Raw genomic sequence first — 26,832 nt, 5'->3', positions numbered from 1 at the left:
GAATTATATTCCTAGTATACTTAATTTCTCCACTATTATGAAACAAATGATCTGTCACTGTGGTCATTATCTTTCTGGACTAGAGCGGATCATGGGCCCATTTCACAAAGACTTACGCTTAAATAGAGGATTATGTGTGGTAAATCCTTCGTAAGATTAATCTTACGGCTTTTTGTGTGAAATGGGGTCAAGATCAAAGCAGATCACATGACACATTATTATGAAACAACCAAGTTATCATCAGAAACTATTGTATTCTTTGATCCACTAACAAGTGTTTGAAAATGGAAAGATTTGTGTTGACAGTGTACATGTATTGTACCCCTAGTCCTATGTGGTGTTCACATTCACTAGCTGGAAAAATCTATCAAGTCAGCAACTCAGTTACTATATTATTATGTATGTTTTTTTGTTTTTAATTATTATCTTGATTATTTATTTGTAAGTTTATTTTGTTTGCAATTAAACCATACAGAAGGAAACATGAGTGTACAGTTTAGTTGTTACTTTTGTCCTGTTGTAATTTTATTTGTTTAACACCTTCCCCCCTCAAAATAATGGAACAGTCACCCAAAAATTGCAAAGTGCATCTGATTTTCGGCTTATTCAGACCAAAATTAACTTTGATTATTGTTTGATAATTGCGCGCACATACTGCCGGGCAATGACATGACATGCCAAGTGGTCTATACGCCCCAATTTAGCCCTCCCCCAGGGATAATAATTATTGCATAGCCCCTAAAGGGACAAGCCTCCAAAAATCCATGAAAATTAAGAATTTGATATTTGTGGAACAAGCATGAATAAACAAACATGGGAATGACTAAGGTGAGAACAATGCAATAAAAACAACAGACAATTAACACAAAGGTAGGATAAAGGTATGTAATTTTATTCTTGCCCAAATGAGGCTGTTGAACTTCAAATAGAATTGTTGATGTCCTCATTATTTCCACATACTTATAAATACCATGTGACTGTAAGTCGTCCCTACCCAAAGGTATTACAACCTGTGAAGTAGTTAACCTTAATTGTGGCATCTTTGAGCATGTGCGTGTGTATGCCAGCACTTTGATCAAATGTTAGCGATTTGAAACTTCGCCCAATGAAATGCATAATGACCTCACTGCCACATCAGGGTGAAAAATGGTTTGGCGACTATAGGCAAAAGTGACTTTGCACTGACAGGCGGTGGTGGAAGCGATATCGTCATTTTTTACGTCGCCACTGGATTAACACATAATCATGAAATCTTCACAAACAATTCTAAATTTGTTACGTGGTGTCAAAGCAAAATTATCTTACTCTAAAACCGTTGGGGTACGACAATGTACCACACTGTAAGTATGTTGTTTTTCAATTTATAACTGCTAACCGTGTATTTTGAATGGGGCTGTCAGCCTTGTATTTTCGCCAGCCTCGAACGTCACATGTCGCGTGTCCTATGCCGCCTGGCACTGAAAACTTTGATAATGTCGCCCTCTATGGTTTGTAGTTAGTTGGGGTTCGAAAATAATGTGAAAACCACAAAACTTTTGATATTTGGCAGTCATTATACAAGTACTACCTAGTGTTTAAGATTTGCTTTGTAGCATAGGTGAAGATATCCTTGTTGAGTTGCTGTACTTGCTGTAATCTTTGGTGCAATTCTTTTGCTGACAAGTTCTCAATGTCTGCTTCTGATGATGAACTGCTTCTTTCCTGCAAGTTGTAAAAGGAAAAGAAAAAAAATAATAGAAAGTTTGAAAAAAATACACCCTAAAATAATGATCATTTGACCAAAGTTTGCCTTTGGTTGTAAAAAATGTTCAAAAATACCACTATTAGAATAGTAAGGAGCCAAATAAAATGTGGTATTGAATTCCATTGCAACTCCATCAAAATCAATCAAATGATGGATGCCTAGACCTTGTCTGCATTCCACAAAAAATTCACAAAAACATGTTTCAAAAACTCACTCAAAGCAAGAGTCTTTAATAGCTGGATTTGACAAGTGCCCATCATTATTTTCACCAACTCTGCCTGTCCAAAATTGTTAATTTGACACTGACAAGGTAAACCATCCCTCTGCCCCTTCTGGGATCAGTCACTTCAATATATCACCTTGATTTATTTGTCTGGTCTTGTTTTGGGGTTGATCCTTCATGTAATTATTTCGTGTAAGCTAATCCTAACTCTAACCCTAATCCTAACCCTAAGCCTAATCCTAATCATAACCCTAATCCTAACCCAAACCCTAATCCTAACCCTAACCCTAAACTAACCCCAACCTTAACCCTAACCCTAACCCTAATTTCGTGTGTAAAATTACATGAAGGAATAACCTGTTTTGGGTTCACTGAACTTATTCTATCATTATTTTTAGAATTTTGCTTGTGTCACAGGCAATGCTCAAGGCAAATAATTCTGCAAGTACTGCAATGGCAAATGGTCACCTGGTTACTGGTCAATTTGATGCACCACATCCAAAGACTAGACCTGAAGTGAACAGACCACCATGTTTGTGTGTGTAGTGTACCTCCGGATTTTTTCACCATGCGGCCAATAAAAATTTACAAGTTCATGCTTGTTTGCATTCTACATGTACCATATTTGTTCCATTAACCACCCATGCCCATATAAGCACCCACCCAGTGACTTTACAATAAGCAAAATGTGAAATTATTAGCTGCCCATCCAATGTTGTCAAAATACTTCCATTAAGCTTACCGGTTGATGAGCATGTCGAGTGATTATACATGCATGCATGTGGGAAATTGAGCATCAAAAGTATCCAAAATGTGCACTGATGCCATTTCATAGTGGGCAGATGTACAGATTTAAAGAATACTTCAGAAGAAACATCTGCAAATGCCTTTAAAAGGCCAAATTTGAGGTGATTCTAACTTCAAAATCCATAAACTGGAAAATATGGACACATTTTTTTTGAGGGCGCACTAACAGTGAGTAACTATAGTGGGAATTCCAATTGAATGAACGCAGCTTTCAATAGCGTGACGATTTTTTGTGTGTAGACTGCGCGATGTACGCCAGCGTGTGCGACGTGCGTGAGTAAGGCGATATTGAATCCAACCATGCCAACGCACTCGTGATTGGTTATCATTGTATCCAAGGTCGTGCGTTCGCATTGTAGTTTGAAATATGTGATATACAATCACAGTTGGATCGAGTACAGCTGTTGAAAGCTGCATTCATTCAATTGGAATTCCTACTATAAATACTATCAGACGGTGATTGATGCCTAAAACAATGTAAAAAATGAGTGCCCACCCAAAATGGGCGGTTATTGGAATAAATACCGTAATGCACTTTACATGTGATGCATGGCAACACACATTAAAGCACTGCATGCACAAATCACTGTAATGCTCAAGCTTGAAGATGCAAATTATTGTCTGTTTCTGGTTTTTACTGCTAAGTGATGGAGGTACACTATTATGGTCTCCATGACTAGGCAGGTTTGGAGTCTGTTCTCTTTGACTACAACTAAAAGAGTTCAAAATGAAACTTTTTCATTACTTGTAAGGAGTAGGTAGTAGGCGTGGCATGCCAAGAATAACTTGTCCTTATCTCATAGCTTCTCACACCCGTTATTCAGGCTTGTGGTTATAACACTGAAGGGCCATTCTATGATTTGCTACAGAAAACACTCACTTTCTTCCAAAATTCAGATTTTTGAATTTTCAAAACAAGCACATAACACTTCCAACCAAATCATGACCCACTTATGTTTGTGATCATTAATTCAACAACTCTTCCTATACCTTTGTACAGGAGCCAAGCGTTGTTAATCGGTGATGAATCCACGGTCCAGTAGCGTATACGCGAACGCAAGGTTACGCGTACGTGTTACGCATGAGCGCGTAAAATTCGTCATGCCTGGAACGTATGCATAAACATGAACTCTCTCATGTTGGTGGTAGCAGCTAAATATTACCGCTTTATTCTTTAGTTTTATTGCTGATATCAACAGAGAAATACCACAATCTTCTTGTAAAGTTGGGTGGCAATGACAAACGGACATTCCGAATGAAAGAATCGCGTGAATTAGACAGCTTTAGCTTGTTTCATTGTTGAAAGGGATTCAATTATGTTTCACCGTTGTTCATCACCGATTAACAACTCGCGGCTGCCCGAGCGAAGTAAACCACTCAGACGACACGGACGCATCGTTGTTAATCAGTGATGAACAACGGTGAAACATGATTGAATCCCTAAGTGGAGAAGTTACACAAATCTCAGATTGTCCCTCAAGTTGGATTATTATTTCTAAACCATTTCATAGTTAGGAATTTACTTTGTATATGTACCTGGTTTATTGTTGCCAACAAACTTTCAAGTTCAGCTTCGGATAGATTGGTGCCACTTGTGGATACCTTCAAGTACAAAAGAAACACAAAAAGTGAATTTCTTTATAATGTAAAACTAACCCACATACACGTAGGTGATGCTTACAATTTGCACACAATAATCATTAAATAATAATAATGATTATGTCCTGCCTCTGCTTTAACCAATAACTAATAGTCATCCCATTATGTGGAACAATGACATATTTGCTTCACAATAGCAGTAAATAGACCTTTTCAAATCAAGATCGGAAAAAAATCGGGAAAACCACAGTATTTATCCAGTAAGCTAGGCCCTTTTGAGCCAAAATCAACATGAGTCATCACAGAGAAATATTTTCTAAAGGTATTGAACTAACACTTCCACTATTTGGCACTTCACAAAGTGACAGTCAAAGAAAGAAAAATTGCAAATGTTTGTCGCCTGCCGCACATTTGATTTGGTCTTTGTGTGGTCTTCGCAATATAAATATCAATCTCTTGCACAAGCTATACCCAATGCTTGACCGTGTCCTTCATGTAGATTTGTATTCAGACGTAATAGTTGCATTTGCGTTAGCGTTGATGACCCGGAATTGTAAACGGGGTCATCCATAACAAACTTCGGAAAACGTCTCTTGTGCAATTATTAAGGTAGACAAGATCCCAGTGTGAGCAATGCCCAGACCTATGTTATGACTGACACACAGCCTCTCATTATCCTAGTAAAGCAGTGTCGAATTCACTTCCTCGGACACATCCTGAGGAGGCCAGTGGAGACGTCCTGATAAGATATGCTCTTTGTGTTCCATCATGGCAAAAGGAGACCAGGGTAACAGAAGCTGTTGGGGATTAATAACAAGGATTTACAACCAGATGCTAATGCCTCACTAGCTATGGAACGTGGTGCTTGGAGAAACTGAGTAATTGCCTGCTCTACAGTCACATGAAATGAAATTTGATCCCAGTTATGAGTTTTCATCCTGGCTATAATTAAATTTAAAAAAACCAGATGCAGATTAGCAAAAACAATAGAAAATTGATAACCAAATGGTTCATAACTCTGTGACCAAATTGAACAGCTAGTTATCATTTACTCACCTTAGTTGCTTCACTTTTTGTCCCCTTCAGCTTTACTGCCACAGTCCCTGTGTGTCTATCACTCCCATTCCTTGATGACTGTGTTGAAGAGTGGAGCCCATTCCATTGGTTTGGTACATGTAGATGTCTTTTGAACACTTGGATTGGTAGTGTTGGTTTGGTCTGGCTGCTTTGCAGGTTTGGAGGAGTGGGTATGATCATTGCATTTGTTACAGCACCTATAAGACATAATTACCTAATTAGAAGCATACTTGGTTTAGTGTGACTACTGAATAAACATGAACAGTTCTTTTGTCTCACATAATTGTTCCTACGACCAGTACATCAACAATATTCTCATCCACTTTAAAATTTGCATGTATTGCATTTGCAGAACTTAGTAGCTTATTTACCATTCAAATTGCCCCATAGTTTCCTTCTGCAAATACCTTGGTGCCTTACACTGCCATGGGTAAATGGGGAAATGAGATCCCCTTTTCGGTAAATCCAAAAAGCCTTTTTCATTGGATCCCTAATGGTGTATATCTCATTGAGGTGCAAAACTTTTACGGGACAGGTTGGGTCCATGGGCCAGCCTTTAGGGCCCTGGTTGGGTCCAGGTGCAACACCCCTTGTTGGGGTTGAGGGGGGACCCCTCTATCCCCCAATTTTAGTGGGTATTGAGGCTTTCTAGAACTAAAAATCACCAATTTCAGACACTTATTTTGGGACATAATCAAGGGCAAACAGGTATGATATTGTTCCTTTGGAAGGTTCCTCCTGAATATGATATCATGTCCAAGCAGGAGTATAAATATGGAAATGTGGCGTCTCTACAACATACGCAATGAAGATGTATGCAATGATGAATAGAGATTATCCACTCCACTAATGTGTGACTTCTAATAAAAGGCACTGGTTCCTGTAGTATTACTCATTCAAACCAATTCAATGCACGACCTCAGAGGTACCTGCATAGTCTTGAAACAGTCATGGTTGCACATGCAGGTACTTCTTTTGAAAGTCCTAAACAAGGTATAGCAGTCGCTGATAGGATATGCAGCTTATAGAACATGGATAACCTCTATTGCGCAGTAAACATGTGCTCATCGGTGATACGTCGTTAGGGTCCAATCGCAAAACTTTCAGGATTTACTGAAAAAGTCAGTTGCATCTGAAACTATGAAAACTAGTACTCCCATGATATATAAACAGAAGTAAGTACCAGTTTGGAAGAATTTGATCCCAAATATCTATTTACCCTTACCTTTATGGTTGATGGTTCTAACACACTGCTTGCTTTGTATATGCCATATGCATACTGTTTGATCTTGACTACCAGATACTAGCATGGAACCATCCAAAGACACAGAAAGACAAGTCACTGGTTTGCTGTAACAATAATAAAGTTAGAGAAACACAGTATGGCTGTTAAAAGCACAGGACTTCAAAAATTTGCTGTAGGTCCGGTGCCGAAGGTCATTTTGGTAAAGGAATATACAGCGAGACTTTTGCACAGGAACATATGTAGTATATCAATCAATGAATTAATCATTGCAATTTCTATAGCACCTAAATCAAAAATCAACCAATCTTTGCAATTTATATAGCCCCAAATAGTACAGAAGTTGCATGGTATAACCCTATCATCGTTACCATGTTTTAATTGCACAAGGTTCATACCTTTGAGAAACATTATTTATATCTTGTTTGGAATACATTCAGTATTTTCAATGGTGTCATATCCAGAAATGCTAGGACACTGAAACAAAATGATAAATTTCTCAGGTTGAAACATCGCATGAACATTTCCATGAATTCCTCCATCCTCTCACACTTTCTCTCCTCTATTTGCTTGCTCACTACTTCTTCAAAACCTAAAAAACCACCAGCTAGCAGGTACCAACAGATAGCTTTCTCGGGGATAGCTATCTCACTTAGTTTCTTGAATTTCACAGAAATAGTAAAAATTACACTTGTTGGTAATTGGTATGCATTTGCAATAACACATATTTCTTACCTGTGTCCTGCAAATACTGCAGTAGTAGTATCCTCATCCTCACCTGTCTCCCTGACCTTTATATGCCTTTCTCTAGAGGAATTCTATAAAAATTCAAATTCAATAATTTGTCAAACGTTGCCTAAAACTCTTTTTTTTTTTCAATGTTTCTTGCCATTATTCTTATCTCAACTTGAATGTGATTTATTTATAGAAAGCATAATTCTCTACCCACAACCCAAAGTCGTTTTTAAAAGCTGATACAAACACCACATGGGAAGAGGAAACCAGGACCGCCGTGCACACTGTACTTACAGTATGTCCAGCACCTCCTGGAGGGATGCTGCAGCCAAACAAAATTGTTTCGCTTGCCCAAGATCGCATTAGTTGGAGAAAGCTAGTAGTCGCCTGCTCCGCAGCCGACTGATGATGATGATGATGATGATGATGATGATGACAAACACATCATCAGAAGATTGACAATCAAAATTTGTATAGAAATAACATGTAGTGTGGGAAGCAGTACATGATGCTATAGGGGTTGTGAAACATCATCGTCACACAAGCTACCAGCAATAATTTGCAGGTTCAGTAGCAATATAAATAATGATATTAACATTTACTTGTTTTCTTAATTTTCATTTTTGCATAATAATCTGCAATATTATTTTGGTGGTACATTCTTGCCAACTTGTAACTTTTCATGATAATTTAAGCTTGATAGACAATCAACATAATAGTTTTTCATTTCTCATAACTTACTGATTCAAATAAGTTGACTTGATACACTGTCCCATTCATGGCTCCTGCAAACAGCCTATACTCAGCTGGGTCCATACACACAGAGTTTAACGGTACATCAAACACAAAATTGCATAAAAGTTCACCTGAACACATGTCCCACACCTGAAGAAAAAAAATAAATATAAAAAATTAAGAGGGATGTGGAAAAATGTGGGTATTAATAAAACTATATATGTACAGGGTCCACACCTTGTGTGCTTTGTGAAGACTTACCTTGCATGTGTGGTCTTGTGAGGTAGATGCAACTCTTGCCATCATACCACCTGTTGTACAGTGTAGGTCTGTGACTGGTAAGGAATGGTTAGACCAAATATGCACAGGGTCCACACCTAGTGTGCTTTGTTAAGACTTACCTTGCATGTGTGGTCTTGTGAGGCAGATGCAACTCTTGCCATCATACCACCTGTTGTACAGTGTAGGTCTGTGACTGGTAAGGAATGGTTAGACCAAATATGTACAGGGTCCACACCTAGTGTGCTTTGTAAAGACTTACCTTGCATGTGTGGTCATGTGAGGCAGATGCAACTCTTGCCATCATACCACCTGTTGTACAGTGTAGGTCTGTGACTGGTAAGGAATGGTTAGACCAAATATGTACAGGGGCCACACCTTGTGTGCTTTGTAAAGACTTACCTTGCATGTGTGGTCTTGTGAGGCAGATGCAACTCTTGCCATCATACCACCTGTTGTACAGTGTAGGTCTGTGACTGGTAAGGAATGGTTAGACCAAATATGTACAGGGTCCACACCTTGTGTGCTTTGTAAAGACTTACCTTGCATGTGTGGTCTTGTGAGGCAGATGCAACTCTTGCCATCATACCACCTGTTGTACAGTGTAGGTCTGTGACTGGTAGGGAATGGTTAGACCAAATATGTACAGGGTCCACACCTTGTGTGCTTTGTAAAGACTTACCTTGCATGTGTGGTCTTGTGAGGCAGATGCAACTCTTGCCATCATACCACCTGTTGTACAGTGTAGGTCTGTGACTGGTAGGGAATGGTTAGACCAAATATGTACAGGGTCCACACCTAGTGTGCTTTGTAAAGACTTACCTTGCATGTGTGGTCTTGTGAGGCAGATGCAACTCTTGCCATCATACCACCTGTTGTACAGTGTAGGTCTGTGACTGGTAGGGAATGGTTAGACCAAATATGTACAGGGTCCACACCTTGTGTGCTTTGTAAAGACTTACCTTGCATGTGTGGTCTTGTGAGGCAGATGCAACTCTTGCCATCATACCACCTGTTGTACAGTGTAGGTCTGTGACTGGTAAGGAATGGTTAGACCAAATATGTACAGGGTCCACACCTAGTGTGCTTTGTAAAGACTTACCTTGCATGTGTGGTCTTGTGAGGCAGATGCAACTCTTGCCATCATACCACCTGTTGTACAGTGTAGGTCTGTGACTGGTAAGGAATGATTAGACCAAATATGTACAGGGTCCACACCTAGTGTGCTTTGTGAAGACTTACCTTGCATGTGTGGTCTTGTGAGGTAGATGCAACTCTTGCCATCATACCACCTGTTGTACAGTGTAGGTCTGTGACTGGTAAGGAATGGTTAGACCAAATATGTACAGGGTCCACACCTAGTGTGCTTTGTAAAGACTTACCTTGCATGTGTGGTCTTGTGAGGCAGATGCAACTCTTGCCATCATACCACCTGTTGTACAGTGTAGGTCTGTGACTGGTAGGGAATGGTTAGACCAAATATGTACAGGGTCCACACCTTGTGTGCTTTGTAAAGACTTACCTTGCATGTGTGGTCATGTGAGGCAGATGCAACTCTTGCCATCATACCACCTGTTGTACAGTGTAGGTCTGTGACTGGTAAGGAATGGTTAGACCAAATATGTACAGGGTCCACACCTAGTGTGCTTTGTTAAGACTTACCTTGCATGTGTGGTCATGTGAGGCAGATGCAACTCTTGCCATCATACCACCTGTTGTACAGTGTAGGTCTGTGACTGGTAGGGAATGGTTAGACCAAATATGTACAGGGTCCACACCTTGTGTGCTTTGTAAAGACTTACCTTGCATGTGTGGTCATGTGAGGCAGATGCAACTCTTGCCATCATACCACCTGTTGTACAGTGTAGGTCTGTGACTGGTAAGGAATGGTTAGACCAAATATGTACAGGGTCCACACCTAGTGTGCTTTGTAAAGACTTACCTTGCATGTGTGGTCTTGTGAGGCAGATGCAACTCTTGCCATCATACCACCTGTTGTACAGTATAGGTCTGTGACTGGTAGGGAATGGTTAGACCAAATATGTACAGGGGCCACACCTTGTGTGCTTTGTAAAGACTTACCTTGCATGTGTGGTCTTGTGAGGCAGATGCAACTCTTGCCATCATACCACCTGTTGTACAGTGTAGGTCTGTGACTGGTAAGGAATGGTTAGACCAAATATGTACAGGGTCCACACCTTGTGTGCTTTGTAAAGACTTACCTTGCATGTGTGGTCTTGTGAGGCAGATGCAACTCTTGCCATCATACCACCTGTTGTACAGTGTAGGTCTGTGACTGGTAAGGAATGATTAGACCAAATATGTACAGGGGCCACACCTTGTGTGCTTTGTAAAGACTTACCTTGCATGTGTGGTCTTGTGAGGCAGATGCAACTCTTGCCATCATACCACCTGTTGTACAGTGTAGGTCTGTGACTGGTAGGGAATGGTTAGACCAAATATGTACAGGGTCCACACCTAGTGTGCTTTGTAAAGACTTACCTTGCATGTGTGGTCTTGTGAGGCAGATGCAACTCTTGCCATCATACCACCTGTTGTACAGTGTAGGTCTGTGACTGGTAGGGAATGGTTAGACCAAATATGTACAGGGTCCACACCTAGTGTGCTTTGTAAAGACTTACCTTGCATGTGTGGTCTTGTGAGGCAGATGCAACTCTTGCCATCATACCACCTGTTGTACAGTGTAGGTCTGTGACTGGTAGGGAATGGTTAGACCAAATATGTACAGGGGCCACACCTTGTGTGCTTTGTAAAGACTTACCTTGCATGTGTGGTCTTGTGAGGCAGATGCAACTCTTGCCATCATACCACCTGTTGTACAGTGTAGGTCTGTGACTGGTAGGGAATGGTTAGACCAAATATGTACAGGGTCCACACCTTGTGTGCTTTGTAAAGACTTACCTTGCATGTGTGGTCTTGTGAGGCAGATGCAACTCTTGCCATCATACCACCTGTTGTACAGTGTAGATCTGTGACTGGTAGGGAATGGTTAGACCAAATATGTACAGGGTCCACACCTAGTGTGCTTTGTAAAGACTTACCTTGCAGGTGTGGTCTTGTGAGGCAGATGCAACTCTTGCCATCATACCACCTGTTGTACAGTGTAGGTCTGTGACTGGTAAGGAATGGTTAGACCAAATATGTACAGGGTCCACACCTAGTGTGCTTTGTAAAGACTTACCTTGCATGTGTGGTCTTGTGAGGCAGATGCAACTCTTGCCATCATACCACCTGTTGTACAGTGTAGGTCTGTGACTGGTAGGGAATGGTTAGACCAAATATGTACAGGGCCACACCTTGTGTGCTTTGTAAAGACTTACCTTGCATGTGTGGTCTTGTGAGGCAGATGCAACTCTTGCCATCATACCACCTGTTGTACAGTGTAGGTCTGTGACTGGTAGGGAATGGTTAGACCAAATATGTACAGGGCCACACCTTGTGTGCTTTGTAAAGACTTACCTTGCATGTGTGGTCTTGTGAGGCAGATGCAACTCTTGCCATCATACCACCTGTTGTACAGTGTAGGTCTGTGACTGGTAGGGAATGGTTAGACCAAATATGTACAGGGTCCACACCTAGTGTGCTTTGTAAAGACTTACCTTGCAGGTGTGGTCTTGTGAGGCAGATGCAACTCTTGCCATCATACCACCTGTTGTACAGGGTAGGTCTGTGACTGGTAAGGAGTGGTTAGAGCAAATAGGTACAGGGGCCACACCTTGTGTGCTTTGTAAAGACTTACCTTGCATGTGTGGTCTTGTGAGGCAGATGCAACTCTTGCCATCATACCACCTGTTGTACAGTGTAGGTCTGTGACTGGTAAGGAATGGTTAGACCAAATATGTACAGGGGCCACACCTTGTGTGCTTTGTAAAGACTTACCTTGCATGTGTGGTCTTGTGAGGTAGATGCAACTCTTGCCATCATACCACCTGTTGTACAGTGTAGGTCTGTGACTGGTAGGGAATGGTTAGACCAAATATGTACAGGGTCCACACCTTGTGTGCTTTGTAAAGACTTACCTTGCATGTGTGGTCTTGTGAGGCAGATGCAACTCTTGCCATCATACCACCTGTTGTACAGTGTAGGTCTGTGACTGGTAAGGAATGGTTAGACCAAATATGTACAGGGGCCACACCTTGTGTGCTTTGTAAAGACTTACCTTGCATGTGTGGTCTTGTGAGGCAGATGCAACTCTTGCCATCATACCACCTGTTGTACAGTGTAGGTCTGTGACTGGTAAGGAATGGTTAGACCAAATATGTACAGGGTCCACACCTTGTGTGCTTTGTAAAGACTTACCTTGCATGTGTGGTCTTGTGAGGCAGATGCAACTCTTGCCATCATACCACCTGTTGTACAGTGTAGGTCTGTGACTGGTAAGGAATGGTTAGACCAAATATGTACAGGGTCCACACCTTGTGTGCTTTGTAAAGACTTACCTTGCATGTGTGGTCTTGTGAGGCAGATGCAACTCTTGCCATCATACCACCTGTTGTACAGTATAGGTCTGTGACTGGTAGGGAATGGTTAGACCAAATATGTACAGGGTCCACACCTAGTGTGCTTTGTAAAGACTTACCTTGCATGTGTGGTCTTGTGAGGCAGATGCAACTCTTGCCATCATACCACCTGTTGTACAGTGTAGGTCTGTGACTGGTAGGGAATGGTTAGACCAAATATGTACAGGGTCCACACCTAGGTCTGGGTGCTTAATCTCGCCGATAAAGTCTGCGGCGTGCCCGCAACCCAAGACGCAGACCCAAGCCGATGCGCCTATGCTGAGAAATAAAATACTGTTGCGATATGCACTAACAAAATGTGTGTCTGCTCGATGAAAAGCCATGTTCAGTCACCCGTTCATCGGCTTGATCGGCCCAACTCCTACATTTCTCGCAACCGGCTTATAACACTTGACAACTGACAACAATACCCTTACAAATTAGTGTCCTTGATTGCGTTGATTCATTGCCGGATTATGTCGACTGATCCGCAAATTGCTCACGGTGAGTAAACTCAAGTACGTACTACAATAAACATTAATATAAAGGTTTTGAGTAATGAATGGCAAACCGCAGAGCAAGAAGATGACAAGATGTTGCGAACTCGATGCCCATAACTGCTCGCGAATTCGCAACCAGGTATATGGCTACACTATATTAATTCATCGGCGTGCTGCGGCTTGAAACTGCAAGACGCAGTAGAGCCATCGAAATGCTGCGAGACGACGCAGAGGTAATCGGCGAGATTAAGCACCGGGTCCCTAGTGTGCTTTGTAAAGACTTACCTTGCATGTGTGGTCTTGTGAGGCAGATGCAACTCTTGCCATCATACCACCTGTTGTACAGTGTAGGTCTGTGACTGGTAGGTAGGGAATGGTTAGACCAAATATGTACAGGGTCCACACCTTGTGTGCTTTGTTAAGACTTACCTTGCATGTGTGGTCTTGTGAGGCAGATGCAACTCTTGCCATCATACCACCTGTTGTACAGTGTAGGTCTGTGACTGGTAAGGAATGATTAGACCAAATATGTACAGGGTCCACACCTAGTGTGCTTTGTAAAGACTTACCTTGCATGTGTGGTCTTGTGAGGCAGATGCAACTCTTGCCATCATACCACCTGTTGTACAGTGTAGGTCTGTGACTGGTAGGGAATGGTTAGACCAAATATGTACAGGGTCCACACCTAGTGTGCTTTGTAAAGACTTACCTTGCATGTGTGGTCATGTGAGGCAGATGCAACTCTTGCCATCATACCACCTGTTGTACAGTGTAGGTCTGTGACTGGTAAGGAATGGTTAGACCAAATATGTACAGGGTCCACACCTAGTGTGCTTTGTAAAGACTTACCTTGCATGTGTGGTCTCGTGAGGCAGATGCAACTCTTGCCATCATACCACCTGTTGTACAGTGTAGGTCTGTGACTGGTAAGGAATGGTTAGACCAAATATGTACAGGGTCCACACCTTGTGTGCTATGTGAAGACTTACCTTGCATGTGTGGTCTTGTGAGGCAGATGCAACTCTTGCCATCATACCACCTGTTGTACAGTGTAGGTCTGTGACTGGTAAGGAATGGTTAGACCAAATATGTACAGGGTCCACACCTTGTGTGCTTTGTAAAGACTTACCTTGCATGTGTGGTCTTGTGAGGCAGATGCAACTCTTGCCATCATACCACCTGTTGTACAGTGTAGGTCTGTGACTGGTAGGGAATGGTTAGACCAAATATGTACAGGGTCCACACCTAGTGTGCTTTGTAAAGACTTACCTTGCATGTGTGGTCTTGTGAGGCAGATGCAACTCTTGCCATCATACCACCTGTTGTACAGTGTAGGTCTGTGACTGGTAGGGAATGGTTAGACCAAATTTGTACAGGGGCCACACCTTGTGTGCTTTGTAAAGACTTACCTTGCATGTGTGGTCTTGTGAGGCAGATGCAACTCTTGCCATCATACCACCTGTTGTACAGTGTAGGTCTGTGACTGGTAGGGAATGGTTAGACCAAATATGTACAGGGCCACACCTTGTGTGCTTTGTAAAGACTTACCTTGCATGTGTGGTCTTGTGAGGCAGATGCAACTCTTGCCATCATACCACCTGTTGTACAGTGTAGGTCTGTGACTGGTAAGGAATGGTTAGACCAAATATGTACAGGGTCCACACCTAGTGTGCTTTGTAAAGACTTACCTTGCATGTGTGGTCTTGTGAGGCAGATGCAACTCTTGCCATCATACCACCTGTTGTACAGTGTAGGTCTGTGACTGGTAAGGAATGGTTAGACCAAATATGTACAGGGTCCACACCTTGTGTGCTTTGTTAAGACTTACCTTGCATGTGTGGTCTTGTGAGGCAGATGCAACTCTTGCCATCATACCACCTGTTGTACAGTATAGGTCTGTGACTGGTAGGGAATGGTTAGACCAAATATGTACAGGGTCCACACCTAGTGTGCTTTGTAAAGACTTACCTTGCATGTGTGGTCTTGTGAGGCAGATGCAACTCTTGCCATCATACCACCTGTTGTACAGTGTAGGTCTGTGACTGGTAGGGAATGGTTAGACCAAATATGTACAGGGGCCACACCTTGTGTGCTTTGTAAAGACTTACCTTGCATGTGTGGTCTTGTGAGGCAGATGCAACTCTTGCCATCATACCACCTGTTGTACAGTGTAGGTCTGTGACTGGTAAGGAATGGTTAGACCAAATATGTACAGGGGCCACACCTTGTGTGCTTTGTAAAGACTTACCTTGCATGTGTGGTCTTGTGAGGCAGATGCAACTCTTGCCATCATACCACCTGTTGTACAGTGTAGGTCTGTGACTGGTAGGGAATGGTTAGACCAAATATGTACAGGGTCCACACCTTGTGTGCTTTGGCCTTCCTGTAACACACTGCAACAAAAATAAAAAAGTAATAGTGGTTACCACCCAACCGTAATCCTAATATTAACCCTAATCTCCCAATCCAAACCCTAATCCTATGATTAACTCTTATCCTTCCCCTAGAACCAAACCTTAATATCTAACCCTAACCACAGAAGCTAACCCTAACCCTCATTCTAACACTAATAATAATCCTTGGGGGGGGGGGGGAGGGGCTGATATTTTGAAGTCTTACTGCATGTCACTAGTTGCCAGTGTTTTAGCTAGCCACCCATCTACCCATCATTTTAGGCAGGAGTAATTGCAGGTGTTGAGAAAGGCTATTGACCTTTATAGTAAACATATTTGCAAAACAAGGCCATAGCAACATATATTTGAACTCTTTGAACCCCAAATGGGCTGTAGAAGTCTGGTACATGTAAATGCTTATAAAGGCCAAATTAGGACAGGTAATTCTATTCAAATGACAGGCTAACCTCAATATTCTAGCTAAGACCGGGCTAGTTATATTTGCAACCCTAGGCCTAATCACTAGCCATTCTAATTGTTTATTTGTTTTCAATTACAGGAGAATTTGTAGAATTTGGCATGACTCTCTTGCCTGACACCCTTTGACCTTTGAGAATGGTGCATCATACCCAAAATAAAGCTTGTTTGGGATGGCATAATAGCCCGATCACATCATTCTCAAGCTTCCATATCTGTCTGCAATGAGTGATCAAATGAGTCTGGAAAGTGAAACACCCTGAATCAGGGATGGCCAACCTTTTCATCCCATCAAGCCAAAAATATTCTTTAAATATCAAATTATGTGGCACGCACATGCTTCAAGTACATACGAAATCATATGGTGATGACAGTCTGTGGAAAAAATTATTATTTTACATACACAATAGGAACACGGAAGGTAGCTTTTTTCAATTTTTTTACTTCTACATGTACTTAGTCTCGCGGGCCACACAAAAATTACTAGTGGGCCGCATGCGACCAGCGGTCGGTAGGTTGCCCATACCTGCCTTAAATGCTTTGAAATAATATCAAAATGTACACATTATTCTTGAATTTTATTAAGTCTTATAGTTTTCAGCAGAGAACTTCAGCAGACAGCCAATTTAGTGCAGTTTATGGCATATATATGGAAGTGTGGTTCTGATTGACTTAATTGAATCACATCATCATCACATCGGCACCTCATTCGCTGGTCAAGCTGTGTAGCAATGCATGACCTAGTTCTTTTTACGCGATAATCTGACAGAGCAGACGAACCACTGTTGAAGTAATATGCTGAATGGTATAGTCACCTTGCTAAAGACCACACCATAACCAGGTTATCATCTCCTCCCGAAACAAAATGGCTGCCATCATCTGTGATACGTAAGCAGGTCACTGTCTGGTAATGCCGTGATACCACTGCTAACAAATTGCCTGTTGATATCTTAATTCAAAACAACACAAAAATACAAAATTAATCACTTTGTGTTGAACTATAATATCCCAGTACCATGTTTATATACATACATGTAATAAACTCCATATTGCCAATAAGCCTTTACTCTCTTCAGAATTACTTCTCTAGATATGGTAAGGCCAAGTAAAATGTATATTGTCTCTGCCCTCACCGATATTTGGAGACTTTAAAACACTTTTGTTATTGTTCTTATTTTGGTCCCTTACTTTGTTTCTAAAATTGTCGTGATGAAAAGACATGGTAGAAGTTCTTGGTTATCATACAAACACATTGCAAATACTTTCTTCAAGCCAGGTGTAGGACTTTTAAAACCAAAATATTAGGGGCCTCCCCATTTTTATGATGTGATGACAAAGCCTTTGCAATTGCAATTTTACACAGAAATGAATAGTAAATTTGTAACAAATTAACAAATAATAAGGGCCTCCCTCACGAAATTTTGAGAAAATCCTGACGATATATGTGTTATTTACTTTATTTGGCCCAAGCTTAAAAAGTTACCTTAGTTTTCAGTCTCTGCATTGAGCAGTGACGTAGCTTGTGACACCATCACAGTGTCTTCATTCAAGCCAAGCTGCTGCTCAAAACAGACTCTGAAAAAGAAACTTTTTAAGCCAGAAAATATCAATATGACCGAGTCCAATATCAGTCTGTATGCTGCTACTTCTTAGATGTCATTTTATCTCAAGTTTGTTCGGTTTATATAAGGCGGAAATTATTCAGCTTTTGTTACTGCCCACGTCAATAAGGTCCCAACTCACACTTGCGTAAATTCACATAAGCGTGTCACGCATTACACAACACACACCTAGCGTAAATATTGCGCCCAATAGCGTGCATGCCATTCTATATCAATACACAGTGTTATGAGTCTTATTTTTCCGCCTTATATAAGGCACATTCTCCGATAAAGCGTTCAAAATGCCAAATATGTGTCGCCCATAGTTTCAAGTCGTATTCAGACTTGTTTCGCCAGAAAGAAATAACTTTTATTAATATAACTTATACTTAGGAGTTGCTTTTTAAAATGTGTGAGGCTAGAGGTTGTAACATGCCTAGAAAGAATAAAACAATAGAGCTGATTATGCATGTCCACTGTTTTCCTCCATGTCGCCAGCCAAGGTGTGTTCTGTATAATGTGTCCCTGCTCTCTAAACATGCGCGCATATAATGGATTATAGGTACTTTTAATTAGCTGGTATCATGCCCTAATTATAAAGTATAAATCATCACAACACAGATTATTACATTTTTCCAACAGGTCTTTCAGACTATGTCGCCAATATTGTTCACAGATACGTTACCATATTTCTAATGGATAATAATCTGTGAAAATAATTGGCTAGATGTATGTTCTCATATGTGATGGATCAAGCAGTCTCCATAGTTATATTATATATATGGAACAAAACATAATGGTTTCAAAGTAAAAAAATCAGGTCTATTAATGGCAAAAAGTCCTGACGTTACGTTCATGCCTTCACAGATACGTTACCTAAATTCTACTCCCTCGGAAAAACGCTGTGATAAATGAAGCCAAATACCATACCAGACTTTAGTACATTGGGTAATGACTGATCAAGTATGGGTATTAAGTCGGTCAGTTTTTACACTTGCACGATTAAGACAAAGATGGGAAAGGGTTTCACAGATACGTTACCACTGTAACGTATTTACCCCCAATATGTACAAGTAATATTGCTTAAAAATGAAGTATTGTTGAAAAATCACCCATGCACTGTTTTGTGTTCTTAAACTATTAAAGTTTACGATTCTGAATGAATTTTATGAATTCTTTGTGGTTGGCATTTTGTCATTCCTGAGACCAAACTTGGACGCTTTAACGGAGAATGGGCCATAAGCCGAACAAACTTTAGGTAGGTATCTCTTTAAAATTCCCTTTCCCTTATTTCTCTTGCTCCCTCTAAGCATCTCCCCTTTCTCTCTCTCTCTCTCTCCCATGCCCCCACATCTTACAATATCTTACATTACATTATCTTAAAATACCAAAAATAAGGCATGCACACAAGTTTTTCTGCTGCAAGAGGCCTGATTATATAAGTTTACCTGCCATACATAAATCTTTTCAGCTATTCCTGCTATGCAATACATTCCATCAGGAGAGGCAACAAGGGAAGATACTACCCCAGGACATACTATACGCAAGTGGTGCTGATCCTGTAATGAAAAAAAAATGAATAATTATACGTATACATACATACATACAAAAGTTTCTTAGGACGCAATTCGCCAAAGCAACATTGCGTTTACAAAAATAACATGAGCAAAATACATAAGCAATAACAACCAGAAAGTCAGAACAAGTGTGTTTTTAAGAGTTTCTTGAAAGTGACTGTAGATGAGGCTCCCCTGATGTGTTGTGGTAGACCATTCCATGCTTTGGCAGCAACAACAGGAAACCTGTGTTCTCCAGCAACAGAGTTGAATCTGTCAATTGCAAGACGTGAAGGATCATTTGAAGATCTGAGTGGGCGAGCAGTAACATAATAAGAGAACATTTGAGCAATATAAGTAGGTGATTGATCATGAAGTGCCTTGTACACAAGAAGCAAGATCTTAAAAGATTATTAATTTAAAATAGCTATTCATAACCATAACAATGGCACCAAACTAGAAGAAGTGCGCAACTTCAAATATCTGGGTGCATGGATGGTTAGCACAGAGAAGACATAAAAACACGCAAAGCAGTAGACTATGCCATAGTCGATTTTTGATAAATAAAACATGTTATTAATCATGATGAAAGCATTCAGTTGAACTCGAAATTATACTGATATTCAGTCCAAGAGAATGCCAAATATGGATCAGGAGTATTACATAATAATACCCTGCTATGACAATAGCTGCACTAGGTTTTAAAATCGTATAATCTCCTTATGTGGTTAGCATGGCTGGGCCAGGAAATCCACAAGGTCAGCCAATGTATGTACATGTATTCGGTACATGTGCCATATCTTTTACAATGGGTGATAAATTTCTGGTTTGTTTTATTTCAAAAACGCAACATTCGATATTCTAAAGCTTGGTCCAAATCCAAGAGAAGAACCAACTCTAGTAATTTATGTGGTTTCAAATTATATCAGACGTTGCCTTAGTGATAGAAATGGTGTTTGTTGATGTGCACAGTTTCCCATTAGATCATAACATGCTGTTGTACATCCAAGGTCAAAGGTCTTTTAATCCATATTTGGCGTTGTTCTGGGACTGATATTTATTACATCAAAATACTAGTATAAAATTGTTATGAAAAAGTTTATATAATTATATTAGTGACTGTAAAAGTAAAGTAGATGTAGACTTATATTATTGAATGCAACATCATAATGTCATTATATAAGCACTTCAATACTGAACAATTCTGATTTTAGAATCTACCAGTTTATTAATCGCATAAGTCCCAGTTAAAAATAGACTATGGACTTTCAATTTTAAACGGGACCTTGATCCCTAACACAAACACTGTCAATCATACTTGTTTATCATCCAATTTAACCGCATGCACAAAGCCTGGAAATACAAGCATGGTACAAGACGCGCTCATGTTCCCGCCGACACAAAGGCCGCATAGTTGTGTACCATGTAGTTAATAATGGTAATGGCAGGTGCCCGGAGTATTTAAACCATAACGAGATCTGTGCGACCAATCACAAGCCAGATCCATTTAAAGATGCATTACATCATGGCCAATTTTAGTAGGCCAGGAATCCGACAATCTCATCCATAGAAGCTCATAGACAGCGGTGTTAAGCATGTAAACCGCAATCCAAAGTCAGTATTCCACTTGGGAAGCTAACAAACAGAGGGAGTACGGTGACTGAAAAGATGATCAGTTGTGAAAATCTATCAATTGTGCACAAATTAATTAAATCTGAGTTTTAAGCTTAAATTCAATATCCAGAGTATGCACAATGGGCAAGTGGACTGCGGGGTAGTCTACTGACACAAAATGTAGCAAAGCAGCTGCATGGAGGGCATGTAACAGCCTCAACAAAATCTGGAGGTCAACTCTCCCAAGGAAATTCAAGATCTGTATATTTTCTGCTACCGTTGAAACAGTACTAGCCTATGGATGCGAAGCATGGACCATGTCTTCCAGACTATGTAAAGAACTTAAAGGTTGCTACACAAGAATGCTTAGAGCAGTTTACAACATCAAGTGGAGGCAGCACATCCTGAACAAAGAACTGTATGGTGAGCTATCGAAGAAGATCAGAGAGAGCCTGACACGTTTCGCTGGGCATGCATACAGAAATAAAAACGAGCCTGTAGCCAAGCTTTGTAGATACCGCAAACACAAAATGTACGCTAGCTTGCAGCCACTGAGGCGCCAATCGTCTGATATCGCCTTTCATGTCAGCAACTCGCAACGCGTACTCACACACATTATGTTGATTAATACGGGGATTTATATCACCGCATGGCTGTCCATCACTGGCCTTATTTGGCAACACAATTCAGCCAATCAGGAAAGACATTTTATGAGATTGTCGCCAGATGGTTTGTTTAGTGACGAAGGAGCACAAATCGGCTGGGACGGAGACTAATGTCAGATATGCTTCATAAATCACAGGTGTGACGCTGAGTCGCTGACTTTATACCCCTCGCTCATTTTTGCAGAAAAGTGAAGCCACATAGCACCACGGTGCACCAGGACGTGACATGTGCAAAATTTCCCGACAGGATTTTACGATTGAGGTAAGGTTTTCGGCCTGTCCCGGTGTGAATATTCTCATTTTTCTTAATCAAAGATGCTAGTGATGACCAGTTTTTTGCGGACACTTTGATAACAAGAAACTTTCAAACGTCATAGGGTAGAAACGATACTTGATAGCTGTCCAAAATATACATTTTGATATCTAGCTTAAAATTATGTGCACAAAATCTTTGGTCCATACATTGGACTTTTATATACAAGGCTTGGGATGTTATACGCATTAAGGTACCGGTACTACACATATGGTCATTTTCACGGTAAAGGGTGAACTTTGGATTTTTAACACTTTGATCCGTAGTGGTCTAATAAAGCTACAAAATTCCACATAAGTCATCTAGTTAGCAGCTACCTTGGGTAGCATAATCATCTTTGGGAGTTACTGCGTTCAGTTTTGGCAGGCTAAAATGTCCATGGCCTTTTTGATGTACTAAAAAATAGTAACATTTTTGTAAAGCCCTGTGTTTTCTTCAGTTAGTTCATGGATAATTTTTCTTATGCTGAAACTGTAGTCATGTGCTCAGTAAAAACTGCCACATTAGTTTTAATTGTGAACAGCCCTGTATTTTTGAGAACCGGACTTCGATATTTGTCGTTTCGGAGGCTTCATTTTCCGTAAACAATAATTGTAAAACAAACTTTGTGGGGATAGCTTTGGTTCATATTCTTTGTTATTTCTTTATTTCTTCTTGACTCATAACAGTTGATAAGGCACTTGAAATTTGATTCTGAGTTTAGCGTCCACCGCCCGCGTTATGAATTTTGTGCCCCGTTTGAGATGTAAAATCTGAAAATAATTCATTATTTTGCAAATTAATACTAAACCAGAAAGAAAATTTGTTCTGCAAAATTTTTAAACCCCTTTTAAAAACTATAGAAAGCCTTGAGAACTATTAGATGAATCCATCTAAATATTTTGGCAATAAAAATATACAGGTTTTTGACCCTTGCTCTATCCAATTATTTCAATTATACCTTTGGGATACCAGGGTAGACTACAATGTACAAATGTAGAAGAGAAATCAACCTAGCCAAAATGTTTTTACCAGATTGTTGATGTTGTAAATGATTTAACTAGGAAAGACCTAGTTTTGACAAATTGGTGCCAAAAATTAATTTCATAATGTTCTGCATGATTGTTATTTTTGTATTTAATGAGTCAACCCCGCCCCCATTACCCCCTATCCTCAAATGTATACAGAGAGGTTATAACGGAATACATTTAGTTTGTTTTAAAACTTGAAAAACAAAAAGCAAGATAAATATACTTTTTATATGTGTACATCCATATCAAAAGCGATGCCCTTGTCGGCTGCTACATGTGTCTCATTTCACATAATAGCCAAGATTAAATACCAGACTCATCTCCGCAGTGGAGATCACTTCAAATCATCCGAAGTCACATGGGTTAGGAATACAGAGAACATTCCTTATACAATTTGACTTAAAGATGATTTGAAGTGACCTGCACTTGATATGAGTCTGGTATTTATTCCTAGCTCTATTATGTGAAATGAGACACATGTAGCAGCCGACAAGTGCATCGTTTTGATATGGTTATACACATGTATATATGTTTATGTGTGTTTGTTACATTATATTCCAACTGGCGATACCCAATTAGAATGAACAAAGGCGCATAAGCATTGGTAAAAGGCCGCTGATAATGAAACCTTGAAAATAATGAATAATGAAATAGTTGCCTCATTATGAGCTGAAAAAAATGGGACGCTAAACTCAACATCAAATTTCGATAGCCTAACTTAACTTGAAATGGGTAACAAAAATTAGCCGATTTGCAAGCTTTTAAATTTTTTATAAAATCTTGATTTCATAAAGGCGATTTTCCATTAACTCTTTTGGAGCCTCCGAAACAAACTGTTCAGCTAGCTTGTGCAAATATAAATAAAAGAGCTCATCCAATCTATTTATCAAAATGTAGCAAAGTAGATCCTCAAGTCACTTGTTTTTAAACAGTGGAGATATATTATACATCACCGTTTGAAAATGGGACCCACTACAAACAAGCCTCCGAAACAAATGAAGTCTCTGAAACAACAATAAGATTAATTATCATCTTTGTACATCTAAATTGGTGTGTTTCATACTGATATCTGCATTGTAATTGTTACTTGATATGTGCAGAATGTCATAAATTTAAAAAAGTGTTGATATTATGGTTAATGTTCGAAAAATATACTGATACGGTACCCAAGAAAGCCTGTTTCGGAGGCTTCACATGCAAGTTAACACCATACTTAACGCGGCTGTGTACTCTAGACATTGTTTCTTTCGCAAAATTGAGTTTTCTTGATATGTTTGTACTTTGTTATGTTTTTATAAATACAAGGAATGAAAATCCAGATTTGTAAACTCCAACTGCAATATTTTAAGGATTTTATTTCACTATTCCACTCGTGTTTGAAATTGAAAAGGAAAGAAAATCTTTGTTGAACCAGCAGGGTACTGCAGCGCAACAACGCATCGCGTTGCGTATCGCGCAATTTGTTAACGCACAAATACGCACGCTTACGACATACGCCGACGCTTATCTGCATGCTTGGCGCATCTTATGGAAACACCGCGGAAGCACTGATTTCACAAAAACCTAGTGGTCAAATGGCTCCGTTTTAGCTGATAAAATGTGGGTTTTTCAAGTTATTTCCCCGATTTAAATATCAAGTTATGAATGGATTTCGCTCAAACTTCTCAAGGGGCTGTGGATTTACCGAGGTTCACGTAATATAAGGTACAAAAACGAAAACTGCCGCATTCTCCTGTGAGTTTCGATGAAAGTGCAAAATGTGACCACTTTAAACTTTAACGGCCATTATTTCAATGTTCATTTTCTCGGTAAAATGACGATTTAGGTACACGATAACTCAATAAATACAGCATCTATAGGTAAGCAAATATGATCATCATAAAAAGCATGATCGACTCAAGAAACAGTTTTCTCATTTTTTTATATTTTGGTCTATTTCCGATTTTAGGCATCATTTTGTGCAAATAGGCGTTTGTGAATTTTAAAAAGTTCAATTTGATGCCATATGGTCAATATCTCAAAAAATAAGGCTAATATCAAAAAATTAAAAAAAAGTTTTTGGAATGGACCCTCAAGATTGAGCTAAAAACAAAATAAAATATTTTGGAAAGAGTGTTTTTTTGTTATGATGTACCTAACAAATATTGACAAAAACTCACTTTTTTGTGATTTTCTTCAGAATTGTTGTTTTTACCCCAAATCTGTATTTATATTAAGATTTATTGATGTCTTGCCTTCATAAAAATGTATACTTTTATATGTCTTATGCGAATAATTACAAAGTTATTGCACTTTTACTACATGCATGTCTGAGAGTACACAGCTGCCTTAACAAATGGGTGAAAAAATTTAAGTGTGATAAATCTACAATATCTGCAGCATAGAATTAATTATTCAATACACACAAGAAAATAACAGCTTATATGATCCAAACAGTGTTCTTTTCAAAAAACTACTTCTGCAATGTTTAACCATTGTTAACATGAAGCCTCCGAAACAAAAAATCATGACTTGCTGTGATAATTTACTTTTTGTTACAACTGAAATTCAATACTTGTAAGCAAAGCATGAAAATTGGTAATTGTGATATTTTTTACCTATTTTTTCATGTCAACTTGTAGTAGTTTAGCCAAATATTTTACTTTTATGATCACTTGTATTGTTAACTGAAGCTTCCGTCTCCGAAACACAGATCGCTTGAATTGCCAATTCTAAAAAATAACTCCAATTTCTATGAAACTTGGCTGGGAGGTTCCTTTTATCAAGTAGTATATATCATGGATGTATAATAGAGCACGAAGTGCGATGGACTTGCAACTCGATGTGAGGTCGTCGATGTGAGGTCAGCGATCATCACGCTTGCAACATGTGGACGTAGATGGCAGCAGCATTTTTCTTTAATTAGCATAAGTCTCCACAGCACTACGCATATTTTTTTACGTAGCTTTTAGTACTATCGTGGTGGCAGCAGCATTTTCTTTACTTTTCCAATATGGCGCAGCCCTTGAATCAATTTGGTGCCTTTTGGCGACGCCATCGGACGCCATTTAAGTGCAGAGTATAAATACACAGGGAAAGCCGACGCTGTCGCCACCTTTTTGTATTGCGCTAGTATACGAGTTGCAACAGCCTGGTAGTATTTGTACATGAAGTTAGACATTCAAATTATTTTAGGAACCCAATTAAAACTTAAAAAATATGTTTAAGGTTGGGAAAGGGAAATTTCCATTGTAAATGACACTTGAAGTTGACATTGATGTTAAAGATTTTCAAAAAAGTACAAACATAGCAAAACATGGTATAAAATTTAACTTATATCTGTTGACTTACTTTGGAATGAAATTTCACATGTATACCAGCTTTCATTTCACAATTTTCTGAGCTTTAATGTAAAATACATTTTTTCTTAGATTTTAACCAAAATGTTATGAAAATGTCAAATTTTACTGGAATTTAAGTTGCTTCTATGCATGATTTCAGTAAACAGAAACATATTTAAGTGGTTTGAAAATTTGACCCTAAAAATCAAAAGTTACACCCTTTACTGTGAAAATGACCATATGTTAAACTTTTAAGCTTACCTTTTTTTTGCGTGGTCCAGACATGTATCAACGTTTTATTACTAGCAGCTGAAATGAAATATTCTCCTGCTAAGCAAGATAGCGTACGTTGTGAACTACACCCGCCTTTATAGTTTGCAAGTACTGCACCAGAATAAACATCCCAAATACAGAAGTTCCA

General features: G+C 39.6%; 1 protein-coding gene across 1 annotated transcript; it reads right to left on the bottom strand.

Moving 5' to 3' along the window:
• Nucleotides 1–888: 888 nt before the first annotated feature.
• On the bottom strand, nucleotides 889–26,832 carry LOC140145825 (WD repeat-containing protein 18-like). Its single transcript, XM_072167509.1, has 10 exons — nucleotides 26,673–26,832; nucleotides 19,382–19,492; nucleotides 17,148–17,281; nucleotides 15,711–15,855; nucleotides 8,170–8,313; nucleotides 7,429–7,511; nucleotides 6,676–6,800; nucleotides 5,430–5,647; nucleotides 4,311–4,376; nucleotides 889–1,701 (listed from the first exon to the last, which is right to left on the bottom strand). The coding sequence occupies exons 1-10, from the start codon at nucleotides 26,694–26,696 to the stop codon at nucleotides 1,564–1,566; spliced, it is 1,188 nt and encodes a 395-aa protein (XP_072023610.1). The 5' UTR covers nucleotides 26,697–26,832; the 3' UTR covers nucleotides 889–1,563.

This window comes from Amphiura filiformis, chromosome 1 (genome assembly GCF_039555335.1).
Source record: "Amphiura filiformis chromosome 1, Afil_fr2py, whole genome shotgun sequence".
NCBI classification, from domain to species: Eukaryota; Metazoa; Echinodermata; class Ophiuroidea; order Amphilepidida; family Amphiuridae; genus Amphiura; species Amphiura filiformis.
The sequence above is the reverse complement of the archived record's forward strand: the minus strand, read 5'-3'. Positions and strand labels throughout refer to the sequence as shown.